Source organism: Colias eurytheme, chromosome 1, assembly GCF_061535395.1.
Source record: "Colias eurytheme isolate Ceu_HAF_F1 chromosome 1, ilColEury1 Martin Lab GWU primary, whole genome shotgun sequence".
Lineage (NCBI taxonomy): Eukaryota > Metazoa > Arthropoda > Insecta > Lepidoptera > Pieridae > Colias > Colias eurytheme.
The window spans coordinates 12,815,658-12,836,220 of record NC_142980.1 but is presented as its reverse complement, the minus strand read 5'-3'; the positions used below and the strand labels follow the sequence as shown (position 1 = coordinate 12,836,220).

General features: G+C 33.0%; 2 protein-coding genes across 5 annotated transcripts in view; one reads left to right on the top strand and one right to left on the bottom strand.

The window, feature by feature from the left end:
- metro (membrane palmitoylated protein 7-like protein metro) overlaps positions 1–6,206 on the bottom strand; it is a 35,689-nt gene extending 29,483 nt beyond the window's left edge. Inside the window, exons 1-5 of the mRNA XM_090115407.1 lie at positions 5,906–6,206; positions 5,562–5,833; positions 5,362–5,493; positions 3,703–3,870; positions 2,341–2,537 (exon numbers count right to left, since the gene is read on the bottom strand). Of these exons, the coding sequence (XP_089971533.1) occupies positions 2,341–2,537; positions 3,703–3,870; positions 5,362–5,493; positions 5,562–5,833; positions 5,906–5,942 (806 nt within the window). The 5' untranslated portion in view covers positions 5,943–6,206. The remainder of the gene's footprint in view (positions 1–2,340; positions 2,538–3,702; positions 3,871–5,361; positions 5,494–5,561; positions 5,834–5,905) is intronic.
- Positions 6,207–7,538: 1,332 nt separating this feature from the next.
- On the top strand, positions 7,539–20,291 carry LOC149911321 (uncharacterized). 4 transcript variants are annotated; one of them, XM_090105340.1, is made up of 10 exons: positions 7,539–7,655; positions 10,062–10,187; positions 10,522–10,695; positions 10,785–13,831; positions 13,909–14,077; positions 14,147–14,218; positions 14,656–14,833; positions 15,048–15,285; positions 15,607–16,746; positions 16,818–20,291. In XM_090105340.1, the coding sequence occupies exons 2-10, from the start codon at positions 10,078–10,080 to the stop codon at positions 17,270–17,272; spliced, it is 5,583 nt and encodes a 1,860-aa protein (XP_089961466.1). In that variant the 5' UTR covers positions 7,539–7,655; positions 10,062–10,077; the 3' UTR covers positions 17,273–20,291. The 4 variants fall into 4 exon arrangements, with proteins under 4 accessions (XP_089961466.1, XP_089961477.1, XP_089961460.1 ...); XM_090105351.1 differs by lacking the exon at positions 7,539–7,655 and adding an exon at positions 8,485–8,601 and having other exon boundaries at positions 16,821–20,291; XM_090105334.1 differs by lacking the exon at positions 7,539–7,655 and adding an exon at positions 8,485–8,601.
- Positions 20,292–20,563: the final 272 nt, after the last annotated feature.

Here is a 20,563-nt window from a genome sequence, read left to right as displayed (position 1 = left end):
TTCTACTAATTTATGTCCAATTTGACTTCATTTATAGGAAGGCATTTGTATCATTTCAATTAAATACAATGTTTACTTTTAAATGACTTTGCAATAAAAATTTTGAATTACTCGATAAAAGCTCTATTTTCTTCAATTTTTTGTATTATACTGAATTTATTTTTTGCTCATAAATCTTAAATGAAGTTCATATTAGATAGTATTCATTAATATAAGAGGTCATTGTACGATGTTTGGGGAATAACATCGATTTGTAGTCGGACTAATCTTTACCTGTAGCGAGGAGATGAAAAAGCTTACTTTCTTTGAGCGATGTAACCAATATGATACAATGATATTTAAAGCAGCTTAAAATTGGGGATTTTATATACAATTCTAAGTAACTCATTTGTTTCTGCATCCTTTCACATTCTGAAGGATTCTTTTTTGTTTTTGTTTTTTTTTTATTGTACCTATAGATAATGTATTGGATCGCAACAAATTTTCATTTTGTTCAACAATAATAATCTTGAATGGTTTTATGACACATAGAAGATAGAAAAATGTAGAGAATTATTATGAGGATGAGTAGAAAAAAAATATAAATAGAATTTCTGGTTTTTGCTATTGATGTATGCAATTATTTATTGGGTACTTTATCTATCTCATTATCTATCTAAGATAAAATATACCAACTGTGTGTGTGTGTGTGTTACATTTACAGTTATATATATACATATTTTTAATTTTAACACATTTGAAATGTATTTTTTTAAGATTTTGAGAAGGTAGAATAATAAAGGAGGTGTCCATTAATGACATGGGTTCTTTCAGTGTGTCAGGAAGGGCTCGCGCTACACTTCACGATACTTGAGTTACGGAAGAGAGAGGGGATCAGCAAAAAACACGTAATTTACCTCACATCAAATATGCTTTGTTTACAGGCATTTTCAATTTAAATATTTCTTTTTTTGCTAATTGTGCTTTCTTTTTTTTAAGCTATTGCATAGCTTCTATCGCGGACCTTGAGCTCTCCACTCCGACGGGCGCGGAGGTGTGGCTTGAAGGCATAGCATGCAATAGCTTTACCGCGGCAGTCCCCGAGTGCCACACGTCTTTTTTAATACTCGCACTTGTTCACAATAATAGTTTTTATGTAAGAAATTAGTTTGGGAGCATGTCGAGCCAAACCTCATGAACATTTTTGTAAATAAGGAACAAGGGGACTGGTCAGTAAATCTACAAGAACTGCTCAAGTATGGACTATGGACGTCCCCTTACTTTTTATTTGCTTTTTCAATAGACACATATGGAAACTACTATTTCCATATGTGTGTATACTCTTTCATATGTGTTAATGGTACTTTGCATATTCAGAGATGCAACTGAAGTAATGAAGCTTTTTTTATACCAGTACATAATATTAATCGTAATCAATTAGGTATATTTACTTTAACAGAAGTCTAGTGTAAAAAAATGCATTGAGATGCGAGCTTATTGCTGAAATTTTTAAAAATTTGTAACTACTATTTGATCTTGCAATATATCGTAATGGGTTATCTTTCACAATTTCATAAATTACAATGAAATGTACATACATATTTTAAATGACTTAATTTTTGAATACCTCTTTCATATAGTTAATTAAATATGGTACGCTTCTATGAAACATTTAATTACTCCGTTATGAGTTTGCAAGATCTAAATGTGGGTAGCAACCTAATTTTCTAGCTTTATTAACTAAACTAAGCTTCAAACAGTAATTAGGTCAGAGCTTTGTGACCCTACATTGCAGAATCTAACTAACATATGTGTGGGTGGAAAGAATTTGCACTTTTTTATAATTTTCTTCATTTATAACTCTGTGAAATAAAATGTTGCATTTTCATATTGCAATGGTATTCGCTGATATACCCGAGTTTTATATTAGATTGAAGTAATTTTTTGTGATGTATTTTAGAGACTTTTTAAATATGTATTGCTTTGAAGGATGAACTATTGAATCTAAATTTTTCGTATTCTTGTGGTAAATGATATTTTTGTAAAAGGTCATACAAATGAATCGACTTGTATATTTCGTATGGTATATTCAGTAAATATGTATGTGAGGTTATTTAAACATATTCTATTGCTCTTTCATGCCCTACTGACCTAGTTCACTGAAATTTCACATACCGATAGATTTAGAGGTAACAAATACATAAAACATAGATAAAACATAGATAAAACATAGAGTGCATAATTTATATGATACTAGCAAAATATATTGAACTATGGACATAATAGGATACAAAGTAGAATATAGGGGGGGAATGATATATATGACTTTTCATGTTTTTTTTTTAATAAATATTAACTCACCAATACGCATCATCCTGTGATACAATATGCAATATATCTCCCTTCTTAAAATTAAGGCCAGCCTCTTTGCAAGGAATATATGGATCTTCATCAGAGTTATAGTTGAATAAAGCTCGAACCCTCACTTTCGACTCACGACTTCCTCCCTTGCCGAAGGATGGCACCAATTTGAACGTTATTGTCCCTTCCGAACTTTGCTGAAAATAAAAACCGGATCATTTTAAAAGGTGTCTGATGATAGCTTACTGTTTAGAACTTTTTGGTTGACTTTGAATTAGGACTTTAGTTTTTCCTTTGGGTCTATATTGGTAGTATAAACCGAATAATTTAAAAAAGTGGCTATAATTTGAAGAAGAACTTTACTAGTCGATTAGCGATGGAAAAGAAGATAAAAGTTGAAATTTTGTTGTTAATTAAGTAATTAATAAATTAATGGTAGTACCATTTAACATTGTCATTTAGCGTTAATTTAACTTTTTATTTACGTGAATAGATAAATATAATTCAAACTATAGATGTTCTAGTGGAATATACAAGATAGACCACTTGGCCTTAAATAAAATCGATCCATAAACTACGAGGATCGCACAATGCATGTAGTTATAACATGTGCCCCAATATCCTTCGATAGGTAACAAGGCGGTACAGTTTCATGAATATATAATATGTTTGTGTTTGACATAACGAGGGCAATCTATTGTAGGGTATAATTTCAATTTATTGTTCTATTCTTTGGGGTGTAATAACGGTTCTATGGTTTTTTAGAAAGATGGTGAATGCTATATTGTTATACTTATTACAAATGTGACCTATGGGTCGAATTTAAATAGTTTATTTGATAAAATTTAGTTCTTATTTAAGTAGTTCACAAAAAGATTTTTAAGGAATAGTTTTTTTTTTTATAACGGCATAAAGTACCTATGCGGTTAGTGGAATAAATTTACATTTGGAAATGAGAATATTACTTGAATAAAATGAGTTAAAAGTTACTTCGGCGTGATTTATGCTTGAGCAAAATTTGTCTGAAAGATCATTAATGTTACTTTGCTTTTCCTAGTGGGCTTAACTGTTTTTTAATCATAGTTTGTAGTTGTAGTGCCTTAATCTACAATACATTTCTCAGTGCTATTTTTAGACAGTAATAATGTAATGGTTTCTTTTATTTCAGAATACAAGAAACGCATATATAAAATGGAATGTCGTGAGTAGTAAAAAAAATTGATATAAGTACATGTAAAAGTAGAACGGGAAGACGCTTATACTATAAAAGTGGGTAGTTAGAGCAATTTTTTTTTTTTCATTTTTTTTTCATTTTTCAGCGAGTTAGCGAAATCATTACCCGCGTAAGGGCACTCCACGTACCAGTATGTCGAGCACATCCGCCGGCGTTTTGTTCTCCACACTTATACCGTTCACTTCGATGACCTCGTCGCCCGCGTGTATGAGGCCGGATCGATCCGCCGCCCCGCCGTGCATCACGCGAGCGATCACAATTTTACCAGTCTCTTCGTCCGTTTTTATTGTCGCACCCTGGAATTGACGGGCGACGTTTATGCACAAAGCCTTTGTAACCAATGTTCATTGCTTCGAATAGGTAGGGATAAAGCGGGACACGTCAATGGTGCCGGTGACATCGATGGGATTTTATTGGGCTACTACTTGACAAATATTTTAATATCAGCGACGGCCAAATATTATATTACGTTCTCAGCTCAATTTTATCAATTCCTAGATACTATCATTTAACAATTATTGACTATTACCTAGAATTGCTTCTCGATTGCTAGGTAATAGCTGTATTACGCGGTAATATGGCAAATTGCTATGATCATTTCACCCCATTTAAAATAGGCAGATAATGTCATAGTTCATTCTGCCCCTTAAAGTCATTATGTATTCCGTTCCATTCAATTTGCTTCACGTACGTATGACGCAATGCTGAATACGAACAGTAATTAAGAAATTATTCAGTAACCTGGTTCTTTGGATTATATAGAGCACAGAACGAAACATATTGATTTAACATACGAAAATGGATAAAAGCGTTGGCGAGACGAACAAATATTTGGCTCATCGCAAATACTCATTTTGGCAATTATAAATTGGATCGACACCGCAAGCACGCCGCGGGTCGCGATTTGGCCTGCACTCTATTACACCAACTATCATCACATTGAAATCACAAAAATAATATGATTAAATAATAACATTTAAACAATCCCAAACTTAAACAATAAGCAATCTGTATTGTGTTAAAAATAATGAATATGTGACATAATAAAATAAAACTGTCATACTAGGGGATGCAAAGAAAACACAATACAAATTGTGCCAACATCTAGAATTAGCAGCTAATAATAAATAGTGACCAGGGTGATAAATGGATATGCTAAACAATAAAAGATAATACGGGGGATGGTATGACTGATGATAACCAACAATGATGAGTGTAGGAACAAATAATGATACTACTTACCACAATTGGCTCGGCACTCTGAGCTCCACCCTTTTGATAAAAGATTAACATTGAATATACCCAATACCAAAACACACTTATCCTTTCCTAAGGAATCATGAAGATTCCATATGCCAGCCCAGTAGATAAACAAATATACAGAATCTTTAGTAAAACAAAGTAAACAATTACGGTGATAGTAGACAGAAACACAAAGGCATTACTGTCTTTATAGATTGTTGAAATAATTTAAGAAATGTATTAAAATATATAAATATATTCTAAAATTAGTTTTATCTTAAAAGAAAAAAAATATTATTTTGAAAACAATATACACAGAAATAGAATTACCCACTTTAAATGCCCTCCAAATATATATTAGTATAAAAGAATATAATGAACATAAATATTTAAATGGTTACCCATATATAATATAGCTGCTATTTCTAAATGATAACACATATTTTAGCTCAAACCCCCTAGCATAAAATCTTTATCCACATAATAATAAACCTCTTTCACTTATGGTTATTGTTTTAGATGTATTATATTAAGTAGTTACATACCAAAGGCTCATCACTTTTGACTAGTTGAACTATCTTCACCGTCTCTTCATCTTCATCAGCATCGACTGGGATGTCAGGCAAATGTGGATAGTAATCTTTTTGGGCCACCGCATCATGAGTACACAGTATGGCCTGACAAATATAATAAAATCAGACCAAAATCTTTATCATTCTATGATAACACCAAGTATATACCATACCTGAAAGTGAGGTTTCTGAAGCAGACTCAAAAGCTCTTGGAACTCCTTAGAGACTGTCTTAAGCTCACCAAACATTTCCAACACTTCTAGTGTCACTTGCATAGCATTAGATAACAAAGGATAAAATTTGTCATCCCTTCCTTTCGCTACTATTTTATTATGAACTTGGACTAATGCGTGCAACTGCTTTGACTGCAGTAATTCACTTAAAAATGCGACATCTTCGCCATCTGACTGGACTTCTTTTAACGACGTTAATAACCTAGTTAATGCTTAAAAAAATAATTACATATAGTGGCTAATAAGCATTAAAAAATAAATTAAGTAACGAATGGAATACGTACAAGGATCCCAATTCTCAGTTGGATTGGACATCATCATTTTGACTGGAACTTGTTAAATTCTTGATAGCATAATAATAGGAAACACTTATTTGGTATTTAAAACACTTCTTAAGTTTTGTCCTAATTCAAAAATATAATATGGCTATACAAAAACACATACGAATGACAACTTGAATAAAATATAGAACACATTTTGGTAGAGTACAATGATAACTTTTAAGTTAAAGTATTTTTAGACAATGAAGGGTAAAATAGGAAGAAATAGTTTTAAAATGTAGTTATGAATAAACTGGAAGTTAGAAATAAATTTATAGTGCTAAGTGGTTGAGGAGCAGGAAGAAATTTGTCCCATAGATTTTGACAGAACTAAAAATAGAGAACATCAATGAATGAGCAATATTTATAGTTATACCTAACTATAGAATAAAAACTGCAGACTGATATTAGAAGGCAATAGAAGGTAAGCTCCATTGGACTGGATATTACGTACTGGATTGCATTCAGAATTGTGCAGGAAACAGTAATTTATGCACTCAATTTTGGTCTCTCTTTAAAAGTTAAAGTATTTTTAATGTGTATAATTCTATAACAAATAAAAATATGTTTTATTTATTTTTCGTATGGCTCGCTTACCTTCTTTTACTAAAATAAACATTCACTATAAGACTGCTGTATGAACTGTCGCAATGATAATATCAACGTGAATGGTTCTTTATGTACAATGTGGGAATTTTTAATGATTTACTCTAGCGCCATCTAGTGAATCATAGCAATGATTACACAAGTGAAAAACTACTTGTAGCTGTCGTCCTATCCACCATGTAAAATTTGCCTGACAATTTTTTATAGGAACATTCATTCAACGCTTTTCAAAAAATAATAATTTATTATAGTTAGTTATATGTAAAATATTAGAATTTTCATCAAATTATAGATGCTTAAAATGCACAGTTTTCAGGCTCTATATATTATATAAACGTCATGCGTGCGCAATACATTCAATAAAAACTTGTAAAGCGCATGTCCAAGAAATAATAAGGTAGTTTTCAAGCTTTGAAATAAGTTTGAGCGACATGAAAAATAATTTTTAAATTATATCAAGTGACAAACATATTGCTTACTTTTTAAGGTGAGAAATAAATAATGATACAACCCTTGTTAATTGTAAACGCGTTACGTAATGAAATCTAAAATTATAAATGAAATCATACACAAACCGGCTCTTTAGCATTTGTTCAATGGCGCTAGTGAATCGATCGGTATTCGGTAATAAGTGTACAGTGGCTATCCGGTATCCGCACAGTGGAAACTGTTATTCGAACTTAGTAAATAAGAATTAATGTGCTCAAATGCTTACTATTATTAATCAATTTTAATTCTTTATATTTGTTTCGGTTCATATTCAAAAATTAATATCAGAAGACAGAAACATTATCATGACCAGCGTTGCCTATTTATTACCGATTTTTTCTAGGTATTGTAGTTAGGTGAATATTTTTTTTTTGTTTGTTTGTTTGTATAATATTATTTTAAATAGGACTGCACTATGCGGGGAACCCGTTTTCTCGAAACTAACGTAATCAATATACCCTGCACTTAGTGTATAGTCTGTTATACCTACTTGTGTTAATGTTTATATTCGATCCTACGTTCAATTTTATATTGTGGAGAGTGCTTATAAATTTTGAGTGATATAATGGATAAATGGTTGCTAAAAGGCCGAGATAAAAAGGAACCTGATAATTTTAGGGTAAGTCACAAACTAGACATAAAAATTATAATTTACGCAACTACAGCTAGAGATTTAAACAGATATACAAGAAGTTATTGTCAATTTATAACTTTCAATAAAATGTTAAATTATAACATAACAAGCATAACATGGCAAAAGCTTTAATAATAATTTGTATGTAACTAAATACGTATATGATTATAGACTACATAATTTTTATTTTTCCCATTATTTCTATACGTGGAGATTTGTAAGAAATATGAATAGCTTTCACTCCCAAATAAGGGAATTTAACTTAGGGGGATTGTGGTTAATTGGGCACAGAGACATATTAATTATTAATTTGTTTCTATGGTTTATACTTAAACTTATGTCTTTAAAAAAATGTTAATTTTTATTTTCTTTCTCGAGTCATTGGTATAAATAAATATTATTATTGTAAAATAATTATAGTTATCCTCATAAATAAACTTTTGTTTTATTTGGTATTCTTGTTGTTTTTATTTATGAACTAGCGGTCCGCTCCGCTTCGCCCGTGGTACATGTTTACGTTTTCTCTCCATATGAACCATCCTCGTATTTCAAGGAATATAATAAAAAAATAATTATCAAAATCGGTTTAGCCGTACACACGTGATTTTTTTAAGTACACGTGGACCTAACAAACGGCCCTCACTCTAATTCACTCAAAATAATTTCCTAAGTATAATATTATTGTTTCTATTTTACCCTCTAAGATTTTACCATTATGCCTAGGTGTTTTCAAAATCCGAGTTGGCAACTCTGACCGCTTTTGAAGCGAACTTTTTATGATACCATAGACTATACGAGAGTAACGAGACGAGAACGAGACTGACGACTGTTGTGTCATGTGTGTACTGTGTTGTGTGTTCGATAATAAGAATCCGAGGCTCGAAGGAAACTTCCTATGTTTTAAATAATACTAAGCCTGGATATAGTTTGGGTATGATGCATTTATCAATAACATAAATAATATTATCTTTAAAAACATTAAATATGTGACATAAAATGCGATCGTAGTTAAATACGAAAAGTGAAACAAATTACGGTTATTGTAAACAAATGACGGCCGACAATTTTCGCAAAACCTGTGGAAATCTTACACATTAATGAAGTTTTCAAATTGAAGCTTTTTTAAGTTAACATCTGTGATTTTAGGCGGCCAAGGAGGACATTTTTTATGTTATAATATGTGTACATTATTAATTGCAAGGATCATTATGGTGTCTGCAGTATGTCCGAAAATCAAAATGCGCTTCGAGTGTTATGACTATGTTACTAGAATAATAATAGAAATCCTGATTGTGCATGATGTCATATATTATAAATGTTCATAGGTTGTAACATGATATGAATTTAGATGGTGCCTTTTACTGATTATTATATTAAGTGGTGTGAAATTATGACCATAACACTTATTTTATGGAGATGTAAATAAAAAAGCATAAATAGAACAAACTTCATGTAAAAGGATATTATATATTATTATGTAGAAAAATTATTTCTATATGTATTTCTAATCTAAAAAATAAGTTGTCTTTTTTGCATAAAGTTGAGAAATTACTTAGGATAATTCCAAAATTCCAATAAGATTTTGTAACTTAGTCTTAAATTATATTATTTAAAATGGTAAAAAGAGAATATTATAATACATTTTAATTTAAATTAAGCTCAATTATTCATTGGATGTTTTATTACAATTAAAAATATTATTACAATTCATAAAATAGGTACCTACATGTTTTTTATCAGTGATCTGTAAACTGTCTTTCAATAAATGCTCTCCTTATTCACCTTTTCTTTTCAATGCTAATGTTTCTATTTTTAACAAAAACATGTGTTAATCTGAGAGATTATTTATGACCAAATCAAATATGTTTCCTGAGTTTTATAAAATTAATATTTAAAAAATCAAGTTAAAATATTATGAAAGTTAATTATTAACCATCTAAATACATATTTTCAACACAATTTAGTTAATAACTATATTATTTAACCTTTTCTGTAGAAAAATGATGATGAGCTAATTAACAAGGTATTTTGTTCTTAAATATGTGTTATACCCTAGTTTTCAGTGGCAATAAAAATAAATTCTATGTTAGAATAATAATTTAGTAATCCAACCATAAATTAAGATACTAAGTACTAACACATACTTGTATACGAAAAGCACAAACAAATAAATTAACATAGAATAATTTTAATCAGATTAAAGTATGTAATGCTTAAAAATATATATGTACATAGAAATATTAATTATTTTTTGAATTGATTTGATGATGGAATTTATTTTTTATGCCCCTTTTTAACAAATACAAAAAGTGACACAAACTTAAGTATTGTGACATAAAAACAAGTATTAATATAGTGGAACATATTATGTAGTGTGCAAATTGTTGATAGGTGTAAGAAATGCTTAATGCCGGTCACGAGGTTTAAGCCGGTGCCGGCTAATGAGTCTTCAGCATCGGATGAAGAGTCTAAGTTGGAGCTCTACCTGCAGCAACAATTAGAGGAGGATGTCGCCAGGTACCCATCATTGTAACAACCAGAGTTTGTTCATACTTACAGTTCATATACTAAGTATAATGGGCCCTCTTCACAATGGCCAGCGTTGGGCGAGTAGAGGCAATCCCGATAGTGTAGAGCGCCGAAATATCCTGTGATCGGCCGTTATTGTAGATGTTTATTCATAATTGCCGTAATAAACATTGACGTGATTTCTTGGGCCAACGCTGCCCATTGTGAAAAGGGCCCATAATAGCTGGAACATTACTTGCCAAACTTATTTATTTTAGTATCAAACTATTTTAAAAACAATCAACTAATCTCTAACAAATGCAATTTTATTTGGTGTTCACAGAATATTTGATGAATCAATTTATTCTGACCTTGAAGTGGTTTGTGGAAAGCTTAAGATACTAACACATACTTGTATACTAAAAGCACGAACAAATAAATTTTACCATAAGCTTGAAACAATCTTGCATGTCAATATAGAACGCCATACATTTGATGAAATTTATTCCTTCATAAGGTAACATTCTTATACATTTCATGAAATTTCATCATAATAATATATTTTTTTCTTCATTCAGAGATTTTTCATTCTTCTTTATTTTCCAGTGATGCATACACCGAGTGTGACATTAAAACACAAGAAAGAGAAATAATAAAGTATTTAAAAGCCAACTTCTTGTTCTTAAATACAGATAAAGCTAAAACGGGGTACACAAAAGAAGAAGAGGCTGATGTATTTTTAACACCTAAGTGCGTAAGTCCCTATGCAGAAGGTAAAATACTAAAACTTAATGGTACCAGTCCGAATACTGAACTCACAAGAGAGTATTATGCCCTAGTACCAATAGAAGGTAATTTATTGGAACAAGAATTAAGTGAACAAGACGCTCTTTCCAATGCATTTCACTCAATTATAAAAACCCAAAATAAAGATCCACTTTCTGAAAATCTTGTACAACACGTTAAACCTACTACACTTTCACTTATCTCTAGTCATTCATCCAAAACTGTAAAACATTCCATTAGTTGTGATATTATAAGTAATTGTCGAGTCGAAAGTAATAGTGTTGCGGATAATAAAGTAAGTAAAGAAAATAATATACCTAATGAGCAAAAAGCAAAACCTTTTCAACAAATTGAATCAAAAAATACCACCGATCGTGTAGTAAAAAAAACATTTAATAGTGATTGTAAAATAGACAGAGCATTTGACTCTGCTTGTTCCCCCGATAGCTTGATAACTGATGACCCAAGTTCATCTTCAGACTACTTGTCTGCTGCGTTTAACTGTTCCCCAGGTTTGGGTTCGATAGAATTTTTTCCTCAATTAAATGTTGGGGAAAATTTTACTAAAATGGACAACATCTTTACATCCTCTGATTCCGGTCTGGAGAACACTGGAATGTTGGAGAGTCTTAGCAGTCATAAAGATGTAACATTAACTGACTTTTCGTTGACGGAAAGCGCTTTGCATGAATCAGGCACCGATGATCAAAATCCCTCCATTGATTGTACATCTAATTCATACGCAGAGTCAGAACAATGTCTGCGATTGAGACAATTCGATACTAATGCAGATACATCTTTAAGGAGTTTAACTTCTGGGTCAAGGGAATCGGAGGGAAATGGACATAATGATAAGCAAGTGAAACAAAAAGATGTAGATCATTCCAATACGTCTAAAGAAGAAAAACAACGACAAAACGAAGAGATTGTTATCCTTGAATCGTCATCTGTATCATCGGAGACGGGATCCTGGGAATCAATTTTTCCCCCGAAAGGGACGGTAAAAGAAATATGTGAAAAGTTTTTAAATAATGAACGACTACCCATGACTGAACATCAGTTGAGCACTAAACAAAAAAATTCGTTTAGTCCACCATCAGCTCAGATTGAAAAAGTAGAATGCAAACCAACACCATGTTTCATCGATGCTTCAAGTCTAGTAGATGAAGAGGAACAGATTAAAGTACAAGTCTTGAATGATATGAGTAGAACAAAAAGAGAATCTACAATGATGCCAAGCCAGCCATTACCTTGTTCCACAACCCATAAATTAGACATTAGCCCGGGCGATTGGTCTGAAAGTAATGACAACGATGATTCTTTAGAACAAGCTGATAATAAAGATCCTGATTCTATTCAAAAAGATTTATCGCCTACGATTTTCGAAATGACACCTATAACTGAGGATTCTTTATGTACGAATGCTTTCGAAAGTGCAGTAATAAACCGAGGCGTTGACAAGCCAGATGAGCCGCAAAAGTGTAGTGATGTAGGAACCGATAATGAAAGTTTGTCATATGCAAGCACAGTATATGTCGCCACAACACCGCACAATTCAATTTTATCAGTAAACACGTCATCAGTTAAACAATTTGATATAGAAGAAACTAGTAACGATAGTGTAACTCTTTGCGAGAAAGCTCATATAAATTTAAAGAAGTCCCGGTGTGACGAGTCATCTCCAATAGTTTCAGGAGGTTCTTCACTAATAAGTCGCACACCTCAATTCGACAGTAACAACTGTAACTTAGAAGCTGCTAATGATTTGAAATCGCATGAAAATGTTATTACCTCGTCATGGGTAGTTGATATGTCATTTTCTGCCAAATCAGACACGGATAATAACCTGAAAAATTATTACGCTAAAAAGCCCGGTGATAAAGTGTGCGAAGGCTTAAAAAGTGAAAGTAAAGATCGTCCAGATGGCAACAGTAAAAGCCGAGGATCTGTAGACTCCGATAGTAGTGAAAAATCGAGTCATAAATTTTACATCGACCTTTCAAGTTTACCTGATCCGTTGCCACCTAAAAATCCAATTGAAATTGACACTAACAACGAGAAAAAGAATATATTTTCTATGTATATTGACTTAGGTGATAAGGCGCCAGTGAAAGAAATGCCTGTTCGGCTTTCATCATCATTGAATGTGAAAAAACAAAATGAAACTAAACCATCACATATACCATCGAAAACAAATAAACAGTCAAAAAATTCTAATACGAAAAATATAATATCGACAGCTAAGATAATTGAATGCGAGTCTGTTTTTGAAGAAATCGAGTCTCTGTGTAACGATCCTAATATAAGTATTACTGAGATAATAGGTATTCCAGATAAATCTAAATCGTCTAAAGTCACTGAGGTTGAGAAGGATATGGTGAAGGAAAAGAAACATTCTCGAAGTGTCAATGGTGAGAATAAGTTAAAGCAGAATTCTATACCAGTAATCCACGAGGAAATTACCCACAAATCTTCAGGCGACCTATTTGTAAGACTGTCGGATTTAGATAAGCCTGTTCAAAAGTCAGAAATTTCTATGCACGAAATACGTACTGAAAAAGAAAACATCGATGTACGCATGACAAGATCAATCCCCGATCATAATTGGGGAGAGCAAAATTCATCTATGGCCTCAAGATCTATCGAAGTTTTAAGCTCATTCCACTCTGAAAATGCATTAAGTTTAAACAGATTGTTTCCGCATTTGAAAAATGAGTTTAGCAAAAGTATGCCTGGATCCTTATCTGCAAGGACGCGATCGCCCTTCAGGCCGAATACGATCATTAGCCCCGGGGAAGTGGAAGATCAAGCGTCTGATGTCTCAGAGCTGAGCAGCGTTCAGAGTAGCATGTGTCGATCGGTTGTCGGTGCGTAGTATTCTAATTGTTATTTTATTTTTACATTAATCACACGTTTTGATGTTGACACTCGAATTATATTTCAGAAAATAGTACTACAGAGGAAACTAGCCAAACCTCGAGCCTTATTGGGAATTGCCAATCCCGACTTGGGCAGGATTTGTTACGAATGTTTTTAGAAGAAATAGCCCCAGATGTAATCGTCGAGGTGTCGGGAAAGAGGATTAAAGCTCACAAGTGTATCTTGTCTTCAAGGTAATGTGTGGAAATACACTTGCTAATGAAAACAAATGTCATTTACTACAATACCCTACTTTATTTTAGATGCCAGTACTTTGCGGGTATATTAAGTGGAGGATGGGTTGAAAGTGCTGGAAATGTGATTGTTTTACCACCGTGAGTATAAATTATAAATATAGGTAATTTGTGAGTTTAATTTAAAAGTAGTTTGAAGTTTTATGTCGCAAATTGTTCAAAAAGCGACCTGTATAACTTTGTTATGTAATTGTGAAATGGGTCAAACTTTTCATAAACTGGGTATTCTGTGAATTCGTCAAAATTATTTAATATAAACTTGAAATTTGATTAAATTATATCACCCACGGGTTGATAAAAAATGTAAGGTTCGTTCGGTTTATTTGTATGTCAACTTCACACTATTCTTCAGAAGCAAACTCTTCAGGCGTACTTGAAGCGTTGAACAATTCATTGTCCAATTTAGTGACGTAGTATTCGCAAGCCGCGTTGACCTTGGACACCTGTCTTAATAAAAAATAAAATTGCAACTAACAATGAAAATGCTTATTAATAAAGCTATGAATTTTATATTCAAGGTTTTCGTTCAACGTGGTGCATTTTGCCTTGTGTCATATCTACTCTGGCTTGTCAACAATACCAGACTCTATAAGCATTGTAGAATTGGCCACAATAGCAGATATGCTGGGTCTGGAAGGGCTAAAGGAAGCGATTATGTTTACGCTTAAAGCGAAATATTGCCACCACTTCCATAGAGTAAGTCGATACTTATTTTCAAGTAAATGTAATGTCTCATCAAATAACTACATAATGTTTTTTTTTTAATTTTATGATTATTGTGCAACAGCTTTAAAGAATATATTTTTGGCGATGTTCTGTGCTATGCTATGCTAATTTTCTCGAATTATCCCATGCTTATAAATGTGTGTATAAAATTATATTACTATAAAAATAATTGTGCAAATTTCAGCCCTGTCATGTATGTACCGCTGGGGTGTTGGAATGTTTCCCACTTTCGTCCGTGTACGGCTTGGACGACCTCTATCGCAAATGTCTACGGTGGATAACAAAATACTTTTCCAAAGTTTGGCCCACCAAAGCATTTGCAACTCTTCCAAAGGAATTACTGGATAAGTGCTATCAGGAGCACATTGTCAATTTATCCACGGAAAATCTTATCGACACAGTCTACGGATGTGGCATTACAGGTAAACAATGTGGATTGGACATTATCTTATCGATAAATTTATTATCAGAGCTGCACATAGCGATTGATGCCTTTTATTGTAAATTATTATATAAAAAGTTACTGCAATATAAAAATATGATTGCACAATGGCGAATATGTTTGAGACGAGATTTAATCACTGTAATCTTATTTTATATCTATCGGCATCTACCTTATAAGCATTATGTAACATTTTTGCATATAAAGTGTATCAATACGAGTTATTTTAGAATTTACATTTATTTTGAATTGAATACTAATTCAATCTATCATAGATCTGAATAAATATTTTTAATTTCAGTTGCGTCATTACAAAACAGTAGATGGGCTGAGACAGTGGCTCGAATGTGCAGGCGTTTAGTTAACGCTGTAGCTCATTTCGCAGCGCCTAGACTCGTATGTGTGCTCGAAATGATCGCTTCTGTGCCTAATGACGCCCCACAATCCGCCAAACAAGCCCTAGACGACTGTTTAACAGCCGCCATTGAATGGGCCCCTCCTGATGAAACTTGTCGCGCTTACGCCTTCTTATCTAACCTTGTCAAAGAAATACGAAGTCATCAGTATTCCAAACCGGATCTTATCTCCAACGGCAACGAGCAAATGAAAATAAAGGACCCCAATAATCTTCTATACACCAACGCTGGCAGCTGGCGGTTGCAATGCGAAGGGACTCTGGTTCGAGCTGCTCCGCGGGTCGTTGGGACTCAAGCGTTTAAAGATCTACCTTCTGATTTGCGCAAAAGACTGCGAGAACTCGGTTGTATTATGTATGGACCCCAAGCTATTCCCATCACATCATCTCCTCTCCAAGACCGAAAGTCTAAGAGCGTATATCAAAACAAACCGAATAAACCAAACAATTATACCACAGCCACTCGAAGTTTAGACATGGAACAAGTACGACAGTCTTTCGTCCCGTACAAAGCTAAACCGATCAGCATGGGCGGGACGGAAAAACTAAAGAGCAATAATGAATTACGTGAGAAGAAACCGAGCAAAGGCATCCCACCAAAAGTGAGGACGACAAAAGCACAAGAAGAACGAGCTAAATTTAATCAAATCAAAACTAATTTATCTCAAGACAGATTTAACACTAAGTCTAGACCTCATCCTTTCGAAAATACGAAACCTCGGTATTTAGAACCGAGGCCGTGTAAGGATGACAATAAAAAACTATCAACGAAAAAGTTGATGAACAAAATTGTATCGTCGAGCGAGTCTTCGCGCAATTCGAGTCCCGTTCTGCCTCGTAATTTGAGGATAAGTAGCGCGAAGGCGAAGGAAGTGAAAGCGCACACGATGTCCCAGGACAGCCTGGCGACGTCCTCGCGGCCGCGCACCGCCGAGCCGTCCACCGACTCGTTGAGCGAGTCGCAGACGAGCAACAAGTACGCCACCTACACCAAGGCGAAACACACTTGCAGGGGATCCGTCGAATGTAAGTACGCGCGATTTAATTTTTATTCTTCACATAGTTATTATCATTCAAATCATGCCTCTCCCTTACAGCAGTGCGGTCATCGAAAGGGGTCGTATCATCGATGCACAGTTCCAACAACAGAACTAAAATACCGGTGTATTTGAATCAGAATTCAGTACCCAATAATTACGAATATAGAGAGCCGGAGGTGAACAAGCGACCGGGTCATTCTGCCACTAATAGAAGTGCAGAGGCAAAGGTGGCGCCGGCGTCTCCCAAATTGAAGAATAAGATGAGCGTAAGAAACATCCCTGGGTCATTGATGAACGCAACTAAGTCGAGTTCGGCGAAGATGGTCACAAAAATAGTAAAAGATGGCCCACAAACTAATAAATTGAAACAAAAGGGGACAGCTATCAAGAATCCGCGACAGAACGAGTCTGATCGCCAGAAAGAAATTCCTGTCATGGGGCGGTCTGGTACATTCCTGAAGGATGAACCGACGTTCGGCGATAAAACAACCAACATTGATATAGGCCAATAGGTAAATATAGTTTAGGCCTAACGCTTATTTTAAAAACATCACGACAGTTTATTAACTTGTAGTAGTGAATAAATAAAACCAAGAAGACTTCTTCTGTAGTTAATGGCGATGGTTTTATATAGCGGAATTCGCGGGTTCGACTTCCAGCGTAGGGAAAGGTTGAACAAACCCAGGAGTGCGGCTGGCCCATGCCCTATTTAGTGATCTTTAGTAGTATGCCGTCGATTGCTTACTAAACGTATGCTAAATCATTATAAACCAATCCAGACCTTGGAAAACCTTAAAAATATGTCGTGATGTGACTCTCGGCTTCAGGCCTAAATTCAGCTTTTGGTACTTATTTATTTGTCTAGTTATAGCTTAAAATGTTAAACTTATCAAATGCATTTTAATTTTTTGTTGTAATATCGGCTTAAATCTTACGTAGGTTTAGCCTACCTGAAGAAACTTTTTTGCAAGTTATATAGGTAATACTTATACATACTATCATATAATTCTTGTACGACTTAATGTGGTTTTAGATAAAACAAGAAACCCTAATCGAACGATAAATGTTAGACTTTATTTCTCAAAATTTTTGATGCCCTGCAGTAGATTGTATCATAATAATTATTGTAGTAACTTCAAGTAATTGATAATCAATGACATATATTTGTTAAACATTAAAAAAACAGTATTTCCTTTTGGGTCATATTTTTCTGAGTCAACTTTGAAACTATGAATGTGAACGGATACTACAATCATCATCTTCTTTTTTTTAATTTGTTCATTTATATAACATACACTTGTGTATATGAAAGATTTATTATTTCAATCTTTTTTTTTTTCTTAACCGACAATTTTAGGTGTTGATGCTATTAAACATTGGGTCATCATGACCAGTATCCGAAGATACCAATTCTTACAATCTCGTTCTATAGTGTGAGTGTGACTCCTTAATGGTTTCTTTAATATCTCAGAAAACTTTGGCCCAAAGTTAATATTATATTTATAATAAGTTAATATTGTGCATAATCAAACATAATAATAAACAAAATTATTTCATAGCATAGTTTACTAGTCCCGGTCCCAGTACAAGAGACCACAATGTTATTTATTCATAGGAAGAGATTAGTGTTTTACACGATATAAATAATTTAATGTTATTCCTTTTCTTTAAGATCTATTTTAACATTGTTTATGATAAGTTTTGTATTTGAAATCCAGGCTTTGGTGGAACAATAGTTCGACCACAACCTGGATTTCAGAAGAAGACATGGTATTCCATGTCTTTGTTCAATATGTATTTCCTTAACGCATTTACATTTTTCGCTTCATTGCTGAATATTGCATTAAATACACAAACCAAGGCAAAATCCGACCAACGAGCTATCGGTATCCATTTAAAAATATTACTGATGTTTCTAATTAGATTCACACGATTACACATAAATAAGATCGGGTTTTATCACTTTTGTTTTTACTTAATTATACTATCATTCTGTTGACGTGTAAATTTCGTTTCAATTTAGACTTGATTTGTCATGCAATCGCAAATTTCTTAGAATTTTTTGCTATGTGTAAGTCGAAAGTAAACATCGTATGTATGTGTATTAATTAAAAATCAAATCGTAATTTCTAATCATAACACTAATCATCACGTAGGTTAAGAAAGAATCTCTTCATATTTATATTTATTTGCTACTAGCTATTCATAAATGTATATGGTTTTGTATAATTATAGTTTAAGGGTAGCGCTGACTGTAGTTAAGTTTAATTTATTCCAATTAAACTAACTACTTGTATAATCCACTAACTGTAAGCAATAACCAACGACTAAAGCAGAGTACGCCTGGATAAGGTCACAAAATTATATTGATGCGTAGATTTAGTTTAAAAAACGTTCTACAGAGCAGCTGTAAACTAGGGAGAAAAGTGTAAAATTACAACACGAATCTAGTGAATTATATCATAATATTTCGACCAGTTTCTTTATACTAATTCTCAAATCAACTGCATTTTGCTCTCTTTGAAATCATTCTTGGTTATACTCTAAATAATAATACCACCGAGCTTCCACTCGCTACACTACTTGCTTAGCGACCTAGAGGCAAGTTGGAATCGATTGGAAGCGCTGTACGGGACCAATGGTTTATACTTTATACGGACTCTTGTATGTTGTACGATTGACCGTAATCTCATCAGGTGATTGTTTTATTCTCAGTTCATCAATTTCACATGTTTAAATATTAATTTCACGGTAACACTAGGGTATTTTTTCTTCAACTTTACTTTTATTGTCACCGAAATCGTCTGCATTTATACCTAATCTTACTACGATAAAACCAGGCGTGTTATGCTTTAGTATCGAAATAACAAGTGTATTTTTTTAATATTTCGATTAGGATTAACTTTCAAAATGATCTCAATGATGCGCAGTATTTAAATATTTAGGTTTCTGGTTCTGCATCAGCCATTGTTTATAGTTGAGAACGTAGGCCATGTTTTATTTTTGTATATTAATGTTTAAAATTATATCTATTAGAGCTTAATGTTGTGTAAGTAAAATAATCACAAATATTTATCATAATAAGTATATTTGGAAATTTGGTTATTCTCTAAAACTTAAACTTGACAGACTAAATTATAATAATTTTAAATTAAATTTAGTTAAGTTGGTATTATTTATAAATAAGTTAAGTGTATTATAATGCTTTAACAATTCAGAATGAAAATAATAATAATTTGTAAAATTATCTATCTCTACAGGTATCTAAATATTGGTAATTATATTTAATTTGCGTAAATAATTAAACTCGTACGCACATATTTTAGATGTCTACCGAGGCTATGTTCTTAATAAAATGCTAATATTTTATACACCTAATATAATAACCTCACAACATACAAATTTGCATATTTCCTTGGGAACGTGAACGCTCCATTGTTCGGTTTGAGTTTTAGAGTATGTTAAAGGTCGTGCAAATTGTTATGTAACTTAATTATTTTGTTTAGTCTTTTGAAATGAATATAATGTGCATTTAAATGTTGTTTTATTTGATCTTACTCTCCCTGACTTATTGGCAGAGCAATTGTTATAACCAATAAGGTTCATATTCTCTTATGTTAGGTTAGCCAAATACTTTTATTCACTGACAGATAACTGAATATGGCCTACCTTTTCTGATATCAATGAGGCCACAGGAACAAGGACTAAAGGAAAAATCATTTATCACATGGGTGAAACAGCTAGTTATTAATATTTTGGTGAGACGTCTAGTAAAAAGGGTGGAATTTTATAATGCCACAGGG

What these genes read in the sequence shown, in the direction of transcription:
- LOC149911321 (XM_090105340.1), top strand. Translation starts at nt 10,078, where the DNA reads ATGCCGGTCACGAGGTTTAAGCCGGTGCCGGCTAATGAGTCTTCAGCA. An exon ending in GAAATTTATTCCTTCATAAG is followed by an intron (nt 10,696 to 10,784) that starts GTAACATTCTTA and finishes TTTATTTTCCAG; the next exon opens with TGATGCATACACCGAGTGTG. An exon ending in CTACGGATGTGGCATTACAG is followed by an intron (nt 15,286 to 15,606) that starts GTAAACAATGTG and finishes TTTTAATTTCAG; the next exon opens with TTGCGTCATTACAAAACAGT.